This window comes from Hippocampus bargibanti, linkage group LG06, assembly GCF_051943395.1.
Source record: "Hippocampus bargibanti isolate YZ-2025 linkage group LG06, ASM5194339v1, whole genome shotgun sequence".
NCBI classification, from domain to species: Eukaryota; Metazoa; Chordata; class Actinopteri; order Syngnathiformes; family Syngnathidae; genus Hippocampus; species Hippocampus bargibanti.
The window spans coordinates 17,219,671-17,233,482 of record NC_142739.1 but is presented as its reverse complement, the minus strand read 5'-3'; the positions used below and the strand labels follow the sequence as shown (position 1 = coordinate 17,233,482).

Here is a 13,812-nt window from a genome sequence, read left to right as displayed (position 1 = left end):
TTCTAGCAATTGTTAATACATGTACAGTATTAGATTGACAGTATTCGATATTTCTGCGCCCATTTTAGTACTGATGCATTTATGCATACAGAAAAGTGATTAAATGGGCATGAGGCTGTTGCCCTAGTGATTTCAAGTACAGCTAAAACAATCGCAATAATTGTCATTTGGAATAGCCATGTGAGTTCAATTGAGTCGCTAATTAAAAGAAAGCACTCATTTTACTTCAAAAAGGCTGCAATGAGTGATTCATTTATTCCTCAGCAGGGTTGTGCTGAAATCTTGAGGGGGTGGGGGTGTTCACAGCATAGCAAAAACAGCCACCTTTTTGTAGCCAACCGAACGATTATTCCTCTATGTGTTATGGTTGAGTCAGTCAGCATATGGGCGAAAGCCCAGGCTGTCATTTTGGGGGGAAATATATACAGAGTTTACACTTAAAACCCACTTTTTTTGTGAAGGGACTATAGCACCGATCATAGCAGAGTCCGGCACAGCCATGTCTGGACAGTAGAGAGATATATATAGGGCCTAAACTACCATTAAGACTTTAGTTTGCTGACGAGGTTTCTTGGATAAGAAACGAAATGTCCGACACTTTCAAAAAAGTACAGATTACGGCTGAAGAAACCTATTCATCGATGGACCACTCCTGTACGACTGAGAGTTTACACAGAAACAGGTGTGAAACTCAAGGCCCAGGGCACACATCTGGCTCACCATATAATTTTGTGTGGCCCAGGAGAGCAAATCAAGCATGTCAAATTGTTCATGATGGTTGCTAGAGTCTGAACTCAAATGTAAAATTGTCATATCTAATCCATCATGACATAGAGACATTCAAAGCATTATGGCATAACGTACGTTTGACATTAATATAAACAATGGTTGAACAAACCATTATTCTTGACTTCTGATTTCAAAACAAAATTTCCATCAATTTGTTAGATTGGATTGGATTAGTCTTTATTAGTCTCGCAGTGGAGAAATCTACATTTCACAGCAGCAAAATGATTAAAGTAAAAAGAAGTAGAAAAGCAAAATCCGTGCTGTAAAGGCAGCCACTCTCACGGCGCCATTTTCAAGTCAAAACAACAACAAATAAAACCTAACTAAAAAATAAGATGACAACACAAAAGACACAGACAGTTATTCAATCTTAAGCACTTTCTGCATCCTCTTTGTTGTATGAAGCAGTTGTAGATGGGTGGAGATTGAAGATTGTGTACTGTCTATGTAATATGTGGAGGTGATCATCCTGGATACGTATACGGTTTAACAAAACCCACAGTCATATTGGACTGCTCAGGGAAAGCGTAACTACAGTGTGGCCCGCTACAAAATTGAGTTTGACATCTTTGGACTATCGGCCAGGTAAACATCGATGATGTACCAATGTGCGATCCACTTTGTCACGTGTGCTCCCTTAACAGTCGCCGTTCTGTACTAAATTCTGGTTAGTTGGCCCACTAAAAATGGATTTGGGTGCAGATTTACTTTTAAAGCCATTTAAAAGACGGACTTTCAAGAAAAGTTGGACATCATTAACCCTCATATTATGGTGTCAATTTTACCCCTTTCCATGTTTGTGTTGACAATGGGATATCCTTTCCTTTTTTTGAAAACAATTTTAAAATATCCAAATGAGATAGAAAATATGTTGTCTCTCTTTTCAGGTATATTTATAACATCTCAAAAACAGTCGTTGCTGATGTCACCTATTATTTGACTGTTTTGTGTGGATTTTTACATACGGGTAACGCACAACTTAATCAACTTGATTTATGTATGAGGGTTAATTAAGAAAGGTCGGACTAGCAAAAATAGCAAATACAGTAAAGTCTCGTTATATCGATATTCAAGGGAGTCCGAAAAAATATCGATATAACCGGGACTATCGATATATCCGACCCTGTTTGCATGTAATTTTCTCCGTGCGTGCATAGAAATAGTATCGATATAACCGGGACTATCGATATATCCGATATCGATATAACGAGACTTTACTGTAATAGTCATTTTATGCGGTTATGATTGATGCTTTGCCATCCCCCGGCAATGATCTTCGCTGTGGTGTGAGAGAACGACTTCCTCTTACCTATGAAAGACTCCTCAAGCATACAACCTCTCGCACCTGACAGGATTTCATGCTTGAGCTGACCAGTCTGCCCATACAGTATATTCATCAATTCATAAGAATCTACTTTACATCACTGTTTTGTGTTCTTTCAACTGCGGTTACTTTTAGTTCTAGTGAGTTTTGTCAAACAGCCGTGACATTTGTTGTCTTTTGATGTATGCGTCAGATGAACGTGAGAGCTAAGTGTCCAGACTGCAGTCGCATCTGATGCATATTCTATTAACAGCATTAATCACAAATTGACCGTATACAAAAGAGGACTAGGTCAGACACATTGGGCAGAAAAAAAATCAAGAGTTGACCTGCATTCTCAACATAACTATATATCATAAAGTACAGTTGACATATTTGGATTGACTTTTGTTTTGCTTTGTTTAATTCTGCTGTCTGCTGCCATCTTGTCATTCCAAATAAGAATCTGTTCTAATGTGGAGAAATCGAGGTTAACCCTTATATTATGTTAACCCGCATATTATGTTACAGGTCAATTTTACCAGTTTCCGTTTTTGCATTGACTAAAGCACTGGATATCCTTTCTTTTTCTTTTCTTCAAATCAGTTCTAAAATATCCCAATTGGAATAGAAAATATGTTGTATCACTTTTCAAGTGTTTATAATGTCTCAGAAACACAAAACAGTTATTTGACTGTTTTGTGTGGATTTTTACATACAGGCAAAAAATGACCCATGACATAATCGTGATTTTTTTTTTTCAGCATAATATGGGGTCAAAGGAAAGAAAACCACCTTTAGACGACTCATAGATGCAACAGCAAATATCCAACACGAGGATAGTGAAAGTTTGGTACAAGGCAGAGACAGAGAACTCTCTTTGTGCATGAATTATTTCTTCAAGATTTAATTCAATGAGAAAATGTAAAAGCAATGATCTTTCTTTTTACAATTCTCATTCATATTATGTATATTTAGTGGTATTAGTTTTGGTTGGCGTTTTGGTTTATGCATATTCAATATTTAGGACGGATACTAAGTAGAGCACTAGTACACATCAATTTTTAATCGGAGACTGACAACCATTTCCATGCACAATCATACCCAAAGACCTCTGTGTAAGTTCTCAGTCGTACGGGAGTTTGCTGACAAAGTATCTTGGATAAGAAGCGAAACGTCCGACACCTTCAAAGAGGTACAGATGACGGCTGAAGAAACCTTTTCATAGATACCCAAAGACCATTTTGAGTGATCAATTTACTTCCCCTGCATATTTTTATAATGTGGTAAGAAACCCGAAGGAAATCACCCCAGGCATGGGGAGAACATGCAAACTCCACAGAGGAAGGCCAGAGCCGCAATCAGATCCTGTGCTTTTGCACTGTGGTAACCGGTTAAACATTATGGCCCCACTCAGTGAAATCTCTTGAACATGTTTCAAGGGGAGGACACGGCACCCAGACTGCACAGATAAGGGGGATGGTGGATTTATGGACTTAATCCGAGTTATCGGCAATGTTAGAGACATAGCTCGAGATGTAGACTGTCAACTGATCCGTTATTTTGGCTGTCTGAAGGAAAGCATTGGCATACAGTGGTGGGCACTGTGAAAGTATGGCAGAGTGCTTTCAGTTAATGGTCATGATTTTTCAGGCGCGAGTTTGATTGAGTTTGTGTTCAGGTGTTTTGATTTGTTTTTTCGTGAAAGTTAAAACTGTCTAGCACCACACAACTATGTACTCCAGTCTGAAAATGATGAAAAAAATAATACAAGCTTTCAGAAGAATGTAAAATATATAGTCAGTCACTTGACACTCACTTGTAGCAGCAGTTTTATTCTCTTGTGCTGCATAGTACATACAAAAATGGGTGGTCAAATAGGCACATTAGCATTTTGCTTTTGACCTGAGCCTTTCAGTTTCTTGAGTCCACTAGGCCAACAGGTCCTGGCAAGCTTCTTGGGCTTGACATCCAGGCTGTCCCCCTGAGCAGCTTCTGGATATTTCACCTAGCATCCGGCAGAATGGCCTTGGCAAGAGACATTTGTTTGACTTCTGGCTGTTTTCCTGATTGGCTCTGGCAAGTCCATAAAATGGGCCCCAAGCGCCACCGGTGTTCCTGCCCATCTCAAACAATCCTTTATTGGGGAACCAAATAAACTCATTTGTTTTGGTACATTTTTATTATTGCATATGATGAGCCGAATGAAGTTTATAACAGCAACATCGCTGATAACTACAATGAGTCACTCAAGTCTGAAAAGAAATACATTTGAATTCAACAATATTTTCAACAGGAGTTACATTTAACGTGTATGCTGCTTTGAATTGTGAAGTTCTCCATTTCGAGACCAATAAAGGTCTCATCTAACGTAACACTCTAAATTGTGCCTAGATGTGAGAGTGAAAGGTTATTCAACTATGTGTGCCCTGAGATTGGCTAGCAACCAGTTCAGGGTGTTCCCTGCCTACTGTCTGAAGAAAGCTGCAACAGGGTCCAGTATGCCTGCAGCCCACATTTGGATCAGGCTACTCAGATAATGGAAGAATGGACATTCTGGAAGAGAATTTGGATGGGTTGGCCAGCTCTTGCTGTGCAATTGGAACACAACATTTATGTGCAATCCCATTGCCGATGTCAAGTCATCATAATAGGAATGTCTCTAAAAACAATAGTGGGAGTAAAAAAATTGCAGTCACAGTCAGAAATTGCAGCCACAGCAGTGCACTCTGAGTAACACGGTAACAAGCTGTGTCGTGGCGGTATTCTTCCCTGCAGTTCACGTTTGCCGCACTGTCCTCATATCAGTGGGTGGGCCAGAGCACCAATTTAGGCCAGACTCAAAGGAAGGACCGTCAGAAATTCTCTGAGGCAGATCTGTGGGGTTTTCACACGCATGTTATTTTTTTTAAATACAATTAATTCTTGTGGCCGTGTGTTGTTTGCTATGAGAGACAGAAATTACAATTACAAACTGGTAAATAAACCTGACCATTCAATGAGTCATGGTTGAAATACAGTATTTTGCTTTGCAATTTGTGTCCCAAAAAGCTTTGCTGGGCTTGACACTCGCAACACGGTTACATCACTCATACACGGGAAGTTGGAAGTCAAGGGAAGCTTGGTGCTTATCTTGCCACAACAGCCAGCCCTAAATTAGGATTCATCGTCTCTAATGTGACATATATGCTACCGTCCTTATAAGTGTGGTCTCACAAACGGATGATGAGTTGTGATTGACAGCAGATGGATAAGTCATGCTAGCCTAAGCATAAACTAACCTAAGATTGTCATCATTTTAATTGTGAAGTGCTTGACTTAAGAGCATGTGTGATTGACACTTTTAATAGAAGTCTGGCTGGAAGCCAGTTCTAACAAAGCTTATCCAACTTTGACCAACAAATCCGAATCAGAATCATCTTTATCAGCCAAAGATGTTGATGCCACAATGAATTTGTCTCCAGTAGAACATGCTGCACTTGTATCATCATAAACAACGACATGACAAAAAAGTATGAAGGGGCATTCCGAAATGTAAGTGAACTGTCGTGCGGTGGCACCTCCCAGTGACAACGGTGAAACAATGTGCAAAGCAGGCTCTTTGATCATGGTCTGGAAAGAAAACCATATATATAAATGGTTTCTTGGTTTTGGAAAGAAAACCATATATATAAATGGTTTTCTTTCCAAAACCAAGAAAACCATATATATAAATGGTTTTCTTTCCAGACCATGATCAAAGAGCCTGCTTTGCACATTGTTTCACCGTATATATATACAGTAAAGTATCGTTATATCGATATTCAAGGGAGTCCGAAAAAATATCGATATAACCGGGACTATTGATATATCCGACCCTGTTTGCATGTAATTTTCTCCGTGCGTGCATAGAAATAGTATCGATATAACCGGGACTATCGATATATCAGATATCGATATAACGAGACTTTACTGTATATATATATCGTAAAGTCTCGTTATATCAATATCGGTTATATCAATAGTACTGCTTGATACTATTTCTATGAACGCAAGGAGAAAATTTACATGCCGCAGGATCGGATATATCGATAGTCGATATTTTTTCCGACTCCTGAGAATATCGATATAACGAGACTGCATATATATATATATATATATATATATCCATCCATCCATCTTCTGCCGCTTATCCGGGGTCGGGTCGCGGGGGCAGCAGCTTCATTAGGGAAGCCCAGACTTCCCTCTCCCCAGCCACTTCTTCCAGCTCGTCCTGGCGGATCCCGAGGCGTTCCCATGCCAGCTGGGAGACATAGTCTCTCCAGCGTGTTCTGGGTCGTCCCCGGGGTCTCCTGCCAGTGGGGCATGCCCGGAACACCTCACGAGGGAGACGTCCCGGGGGCATCCTAATCAGATGCCCGAGCCACCTCATCTGGCTCCTCTCGATGTGGAGGAGAAGTGGCTCGACTTTGAGCCCCTCCCGGATGACCGAGCTTCTCACCTTATCTCTAAGGGAGAGCCCGGACACCCGACGGAGAAAGCTCATTTCGGCCGCTTGCATCCGGGATCTCGTTCTTTCGGACACAACCCATAGCTCGTGACCATAGATGAGGGTTGGGACGTAGATCGACCGGTAGATTGAGAGCTTTGCTTTTTGGCTCAGCTCCTTCTTCACCACGACAGATCGGTACAAAGTCCGCATCACGGCAGACGCCGCACCGATCCGCCTGTCGACCTCTCGATCCCTTTCACCCTCACTCGTGAACAAGACACCCAGATACTTAAACTCCTCCACTTGAGGCAAAATCTCCTCCCCGACCCGGAGAGGGCACTCCACCCTTTTCCGACTGAGAACCATTGTCTCAGATTTGGAGGTGCTGATTCTCATCCCAGCCGCTTCACATTCGGCTGCGAAACGCTCCAGCGAGAGTTGGAGAGCTCCACTTGAAGGCCCCAACAGTACAACATCATCTGCAAAAAGCAGAGATGCTATACTGAGGCTACCAAAACGGAAACCTTCAACGCTTCGGCTGTGCCTAGAAATTCTGTCCATAAAGGTTATGAACAGAATCGGTGACAAAGGGCAGCCTTGGCAGAGCCCAACCCTCACTGGAAACGATTCCGACTTACTGCCGGCAATGCGAACCAGACTCTGACATCGGTCATATAGGGACCGAACGGCCCGTATCAGCCGCTCCTGTACCCCATACTCCCGAAGTACCCTCCACAGAACTCCACGAGGGACACGGTCAAACGCTTTCTCCAAGTCCACAAAACACATGTAGAGTGGTTGGGCGAATTCCCATGCGCCCTCGAGGACCCTGCTAAGGGTGTAGAGCTGGTCCACTGTTCCGCGGCTGAGACGAAAACCACACTGTCCCTCCTCAATCTGAAGCTCGACTTTCCGACGGACCCGCCCCTCTAGGACCCCTGAATAGACCTTTCCAGGGAGGCTGAGGAGTGTGATCCCTCTGTAGTTGGAACACACCCTCCGGTCCGCCTTTTTAAAAAGGGGGACCACCACCCCGGTCTGCCAATCCAGAGGCACTCTCCCCGATGACCACGCAATGTTGCAGAGGCGTGTCAGCCAGGACAGCCCCACAACATCCAGAGCCTTTAGGAACTCCGGTCGGATCTCATCCACCCCCGGGGCCTTGCCACCGAGGACCTTTTTAACCACCTCGGTGACTTCAGTCACAAGGATCGGAGGGCCCACCTCGGAGTCCCCAGACACTGCTTCCTCCAAGGAAGGCGTGTTGGTGGAGTTGAGGAGGTCTTCGAAGTACTCTGCCCACCGGTTCACGACGTCTCGAGTCGAAGTCAGCAGCGCCCCACCCTCACTGTACACAGTGTTAGTGGTGCACGCTTTCCCCTCCTGAGACGCCGGATGGTGGACCAGAATGTCCTCGAAGCGGTCCGGAAGTCGGCTTCCATGGCCTCACCAAACTCTTCCCATGCCCGTGTTTTTGCCTCGCCGACCAACGAGGCTGCATTCCGCTTGGCTAGTCGATACGTGTCAGCTGACTCAGGAGTCCCACAGGCTGTATAAGCCCGGTAGGACTCCTTCTTCAGCTTTACGGCATCCCTTACTACTGGTGTCCACCAGCGAGTACGGGGATTGCCTCCACGACAGGCACCAACCACCTTACGGCCGCAACTCTGATTTGCCGCCTCAGCAAGGGAGGTACGGAACATGGTCCATTCGGACTCAATGTCCCCCCCCACATGTGTATATTTCTGCCGGAGGTGGGAGTTAAAACTCCTTCTGACAGGGGATTCTGCCAGACGTTCCCAACAAACCCTCACAACACGTTTGGGTCTTCCAGGTCGGACTGGCATCTTCCCCCACCAACGGAGCCTACTCACCACCAGGTGGTGATCAGTTGACAGCACTATGTCTAGTCGGAACTTTTCAACCTCATGCACCAGCTCAGGCTCCTTCCCTGTAAGAGAGGTGACATTCCACGTCCCCAGAGCTAGCTTCTGCAGTCGAGGGTAGGACCGCCAGGGTCCCCGCCTTTGGCTGCTGCCCAGCTCACATTGCACCCGACCCCTCCCATGGGTGGTGAGCCCTTGAGAAGGGGGACCCACGTTTCCTCTTCGGGCTGAGCCCGACCGGGCCCCATGGGTGTAGGCCCGGCCACCAGGCGCTCGCCAACGAGCCCCATCTCCAGGCCTGGCTCCAGAGGGAGGCCCCGGTGACCCGCGTCCGGGCAAGGGAAAACTGAATCCATTTCTCTTTTTTTCATCATATGGGGTCTTCTGAGTCGTACTTTGTCTGGTCCCTCACCCAGGACCTGCCATGGGTGACCCTACCAGGGGCATGAAGCCCCAGACAACCTAGCTCCTAGGATCATTGGGACACACAAACCCCTCCATCACGGTAAGGTGACGACTCATGGAGGGGATATATATATATATATATATATATATATATATGCACATGCATTTGAGTGTGAGGAAACTATGGTACCTGGAGAAAACCTAGGCAGCAATGGGAAGAACATGCAACCTCCACAGTAATCGAACCTTGAAGCATATAGCCCTGTGATGTGAACATGGTAATTAATCAACCACTGTGCCACACATGTAAGACACTCACACATGGAGGCAATAAATAAAACAGCACAACAGTTTGCTTCAAGAGATGTGAAGAGATGAAGGTAAATGCCTTCACAATTATATACACCTCCTAGGTGTCCATATAACGTATCTGTGGTTATGCTTTGATCAAAATACCCCGAGGATTAAGAATAAAAGAACTACTTGGACACATCTTCAACCATAAAACATCCTACAGGCCCACAAACTTCAGGGAGCAATCAAGTGAGTGAAGCTGAAACGCATTACCAGTCAATGTACCAAAACCATTCATGTGCATGTTTTTGGAATGAGGGAGGAGACCGATGTACCCGGTTTAAAACCACACGCAGCACGGGGAGAACATGCAAACTAACCAGTGCTAACAGTCAAGAGGAACAATTTGTTAGAAATTTATACCACAGTAGATTTAACAAATGTGGGGAAAAAAATCCAGATTTTTTTCTAAAATCATTTTAATGTAATTATGCCATTGAGCATAGTCACGTAAAATTGAATACAAAATTACACATTTTATTCAGAAGTAAATACATTTTTCGATGAAAACGGTGGCTGAGGAACTAGTTTTCGGCGGAAGAACCAAACCACACGGTCGAACAGCGCCGCACACGGTGGCGGCCACGAGAAGCTGACGCACGCTCATGGCGTCCCAGTTTGTCACCCCCTTTCTTTGAGTGTGGACGTGGTTTGTGTTTGATTGACATTTTGGACCATATCGAGTGTACTTTTGCTATTGTGGGACAGAAAAAGACCCCACCACAGGCTAGTGTTAAGCCTAAAAAGAAATTAAAGAAAATTATGATTGAGCAGAAGGAGATAATTGAAAAACACAAACGAGGTGTGCGTTTGTGTGACTTAGCGTCCCAGTACGCTAAGTCTACCATTGCTACCATCCTTAAGAACAAGGAAGCTATTAAAGGTGCGTGTGTGGCTAAGGGTGTTTCTGTGTTGTCTAAGCAACGGTCTCAGACAATAGAAGAGGTTGAAAACCCTCTGTTGATTTGGATGAATGAAAAGAAGCTAGCAGGGGACAGCGTGAGTGAGGATATTATCGCAGAGAAAGCACCTTCCAAACTCTTCCTCCCACTCCATTCCATCAAGCCATTAACCACCCTCACACAGGTAAATAAAATGACTTTATTATACTGTAGATTTTATTTCTTTAATTACAATACTATAGAAATTTATTATATAAAAAATAAGGTATATTTTTTGTGTAGTTTTAAGGCTTATTTAGTAGAAAATAATGTTTTATGGGGACCGGGGAACTGATTATTCTCATTTTAATGGTTTCTTATGGGAAATAAATGTTCGGAAGATGAACTTTTCGCCTTACACACACACTTTCTCGGAAACAATTATGTTCGTAAACTGAGGTATCGCTGTACTTGTTTTCAATTCAAAACAGCGCCCATGTTTTTAAACATTTGCAGTTTCTGTCAAAAAGACATTGAGCTTTTATTTGATTTATGTATGGTACTGTATATATTTGTTTATTACTGTATTAATTGCATGTGGCACATCCCCACTAAACTCACTGCTGATTCATTGAAAACGTTTGTGACTACTCTCTACTACTCGTGTATTATTTTAGAACAATTGCGCAAATCCTATAGAACCATGACTGAGCAAAGCACTACATCTACCGCACAGCTCCAGAAGAAAGTTTAAATGACAGGATTACAGCTGCAATGCCACAAGTCAAACAGGGGTTTCTTGTCATTGCTGTGACACCATAACCTGTAGTGATCATCTTTAAAAATGAATTTATAATTTGTGTCAATTCACATTACTGTTGCTCAGGGTGATGGAAGCAAAAATAACGCCATATGGTACGAAGTCTGTGGCAGAATGATAGGATAGGACTGAAAATATACAGTGGGATAAAGTTTGCACTCCCAGGGCAAGCAGAGGATGGTAGGCAAAGTTTATAAGGCGTAGTTTCGGCAAAAATGCATGAGAGAAGAGGGAATCTTTGGTGGCCAGCTGCAAGAGGGAAGATAGTGCAGAAAGGCTTTTAATTCTCAATCCCTACAGAGCCTTTGAAAATTACCAATCTTCTTATCACAGACGCAGGGCTGCTTATGCAAATTGTTGTGGAGTGGAACATTTAAACGGAAAATTACTCGACAGCATCCCCTTACCCCCTCCCCCACCATCCTCTTGCCTCTTCCCTTTCCCTCTCTCCTCCACACAAAAAGCCTGTTTTGAGTCAAAGATAAGAAGATGAATTGCTCTCTCCGTGCTTTGAAGCGCATCAGGATTTAAAGACTCTAGCCTCAGCTCTGGTCTAATGCTCATGCTGTTGTTGCCTTTGTCGAAGAAAACAGGCATTGGAGGAAGAAAAATGCAGAAAAAAGAAATTCAAAACAACATGCATTCTTTCCTCCAATACATGCCTGGGGAGAGAGGGAGCAAGGATTAACATTGACTTCAATCTTTTTGTTTAACAGTTGGAATTTACTTTGCAAACATTACAAGCAAGAATATGAGGATAACGATTTTAAGGCGCATTTGAAATAGAAACTCGCTAGTGAAATCGTAGTTATGACAAAGCAAACAAATTGAAAATCAACCACTCCATGAATTTGGAATTCTTCTCAACATTTTCATCTCATTCGTTTGAACGCAACATTTCAAAGGAGCAGAACGACAATGGAATTGGCGGATTCATGTACCTACAGCACATACAAATGCATGCAAATGAACCTGAAAGACTTTCTGCTCTCTATGCCGAGTAAAAACTGATGGATTAGTATGAATTTGAGCGTTTTATGATCAGAATGAACTTTCAGGTTCCACTTGAACTTTAATAAAACTGCCAGGAGACATGTATAGCAGAACCTTAACTGTAAATTGCTTAACTCGGCTCTGTGACTTGGGGCAATTGCGCCCACTTCGTCAGCTGATCGCATGTTCCCCAAAAGCATGAAACACTTCAAATGTAACGTTGCCGTCTGCTATAACTATATTCCTTGGACTTCATTTTCATGACCAGATTGGCAATGGAAGAAGAGAGACCCTTCATGATTGAAATTCAGTGCTTGGCGGGTCTTGGATGGACTAAATCGTCTGGATTAAGGCATTTCATTGGTATGTTTGCAGTAGGTTTAGGGTATACCCTTCGTCCCACCCAAAGCCAGCTGGGATAGATTCAAGATCAACTATAACCCTCAAGAGCTACAAGTGTGAAGAAAAATTATGAAATCACATTTTAAGTAACAATCTATTTCAATGATTTGTTGATTGAAAACATTTGGAAGTAATCAGTAGTTGTGGGAAAATTATGCTTTAAATTTGGTTCATGAACCAGTTGTAGTTTGTTGACCCCTCCAAAATTAGACATCAAGTCCAACGTTGACACACATGTTCAAACATCATGGCGGCAAGCTATATTGTTTTTTTTGTTAAAGTTATTAAATGCACATGAAAAATAAAGTTAACGATGAAATTATAGACTACATATTCAATTCTGACTTTTCCTGCTACAAATTGCATGCATAAAATTATATGGAAAAAAAACAAATTTGCACAGAAATCAGCAGGTAAACAGGATGGAGCAAAAATCAAAGGTGGTGGTAATTATGAGCTGTGTGTGTGTGCGCGCGTCTTTTTATCAGCCAGTCAATAATTGTGTAAAATGTTGATTGTTCCACCAGCCCAACTGGACGCAATGTTAATCTCAAGAAAACAGACCTAAGGCAGAGTTGGAAAATGTGTGACTTTTTGTTGCAGTAAAATTCTTTGCAACGACTGCCGTTAATCCATGTCTGAACAAGTGTGATGATAAACCCTCTGTCTGAAATGTAATCCTTTTAGGAAAAGCTTTTGGGATAAACTCGCTTCATGCAAATTATAAACCCCATTAGTTTTGAGTGACTAGCCTGCTCCATTGAGATTAATGGCCAACTGAGGACCTGAGTTAATAGGGTTATTCGACATCTTCAAGGGACAAATACGAAACAAAATTAATGCAAGGCATTTGTCAATGACATAGCCAATCTCAACGTGCGATCCGTTTCTTTTGTGCCCAGATTGGGCTCCTTGCAGGCTTCATGTGTCCGCTTCGAGCAAACGCAGCAGTAAAAATATGACGTATTAACACTTCGTATGTGTGGAAAATCGTGTTCCATGTGATCAAGACACAGCCGTCATTGCTTTGTTCATTAATGGTTGGGAGAAAGAAACTTGATCACAAAAAGGGAGACAGCATAAGTGATTATTGATTCCTGTTGACAAATGATTGGGAAAAAAAAACTTGGTTGGACCCCTTCTGACCTAAAATCCTCCTGAGACAAAATGTAATCCCTTACTTTCCTTCAAAGCAAAAGAACTGCTCAACTCCCTGCTGTGACCACTTTTCTTGGAGATCTGAGAAGAAAAAAACATTTAAAATGACTTTTCATTGAAGATGACATGGTTGAAGAAAGGGTGAAGAGAAAAGAAAGCAGATACATCCAAAAAAAAGACAGCACCAAGAATACATCAGGTAGCCGCCCATCCAACCAAGACAATAAAGCACACTCACTGCACAGAGATGCATTCAAAATACGTGAAACATTTGATCAGCCCAAAAATATATATTCAGAAATACTTGTAGTCATACTTCAAAATATGAAGACATGTGTGTGTGTAAAAAT

General features: G+C 42.6%; 1 protein-coding gene across 4 annotated transcripts in view; it reads right to left on the bottom strand.

Annotated features, from left to right (window-relative positions):
- Positions 1-421: 421 nt before the first annotated feature.
- The window catches only part of enpp2 (ectonucleotide pyrophosphatase/phosphodiesterase 2), a 76,078-nt gene continuing 62,687 nt past the window's right edge, over positions 422-13,812 (bottom strand). For 2 of the 4 annotated variants that reach the window (XM_088999712.1, XM_088999714.1), the window contains one exon: positions 422-4,969. In XM_088999712.1, the coding sequence (XP_088855838.1) occupies positions 4,872-4,969 (98 nt within the window). In that variant the 3' untranslated portion in view covers positions 422-4,871. Of the gene's footprint in view, positions 4,970-7,995; positions 13,544-13,812 lie in introns of those variants that run through there. The other 2 variants (XM_088999709.1, XM_088999711.1) reach the window with 2 other exon arrangements.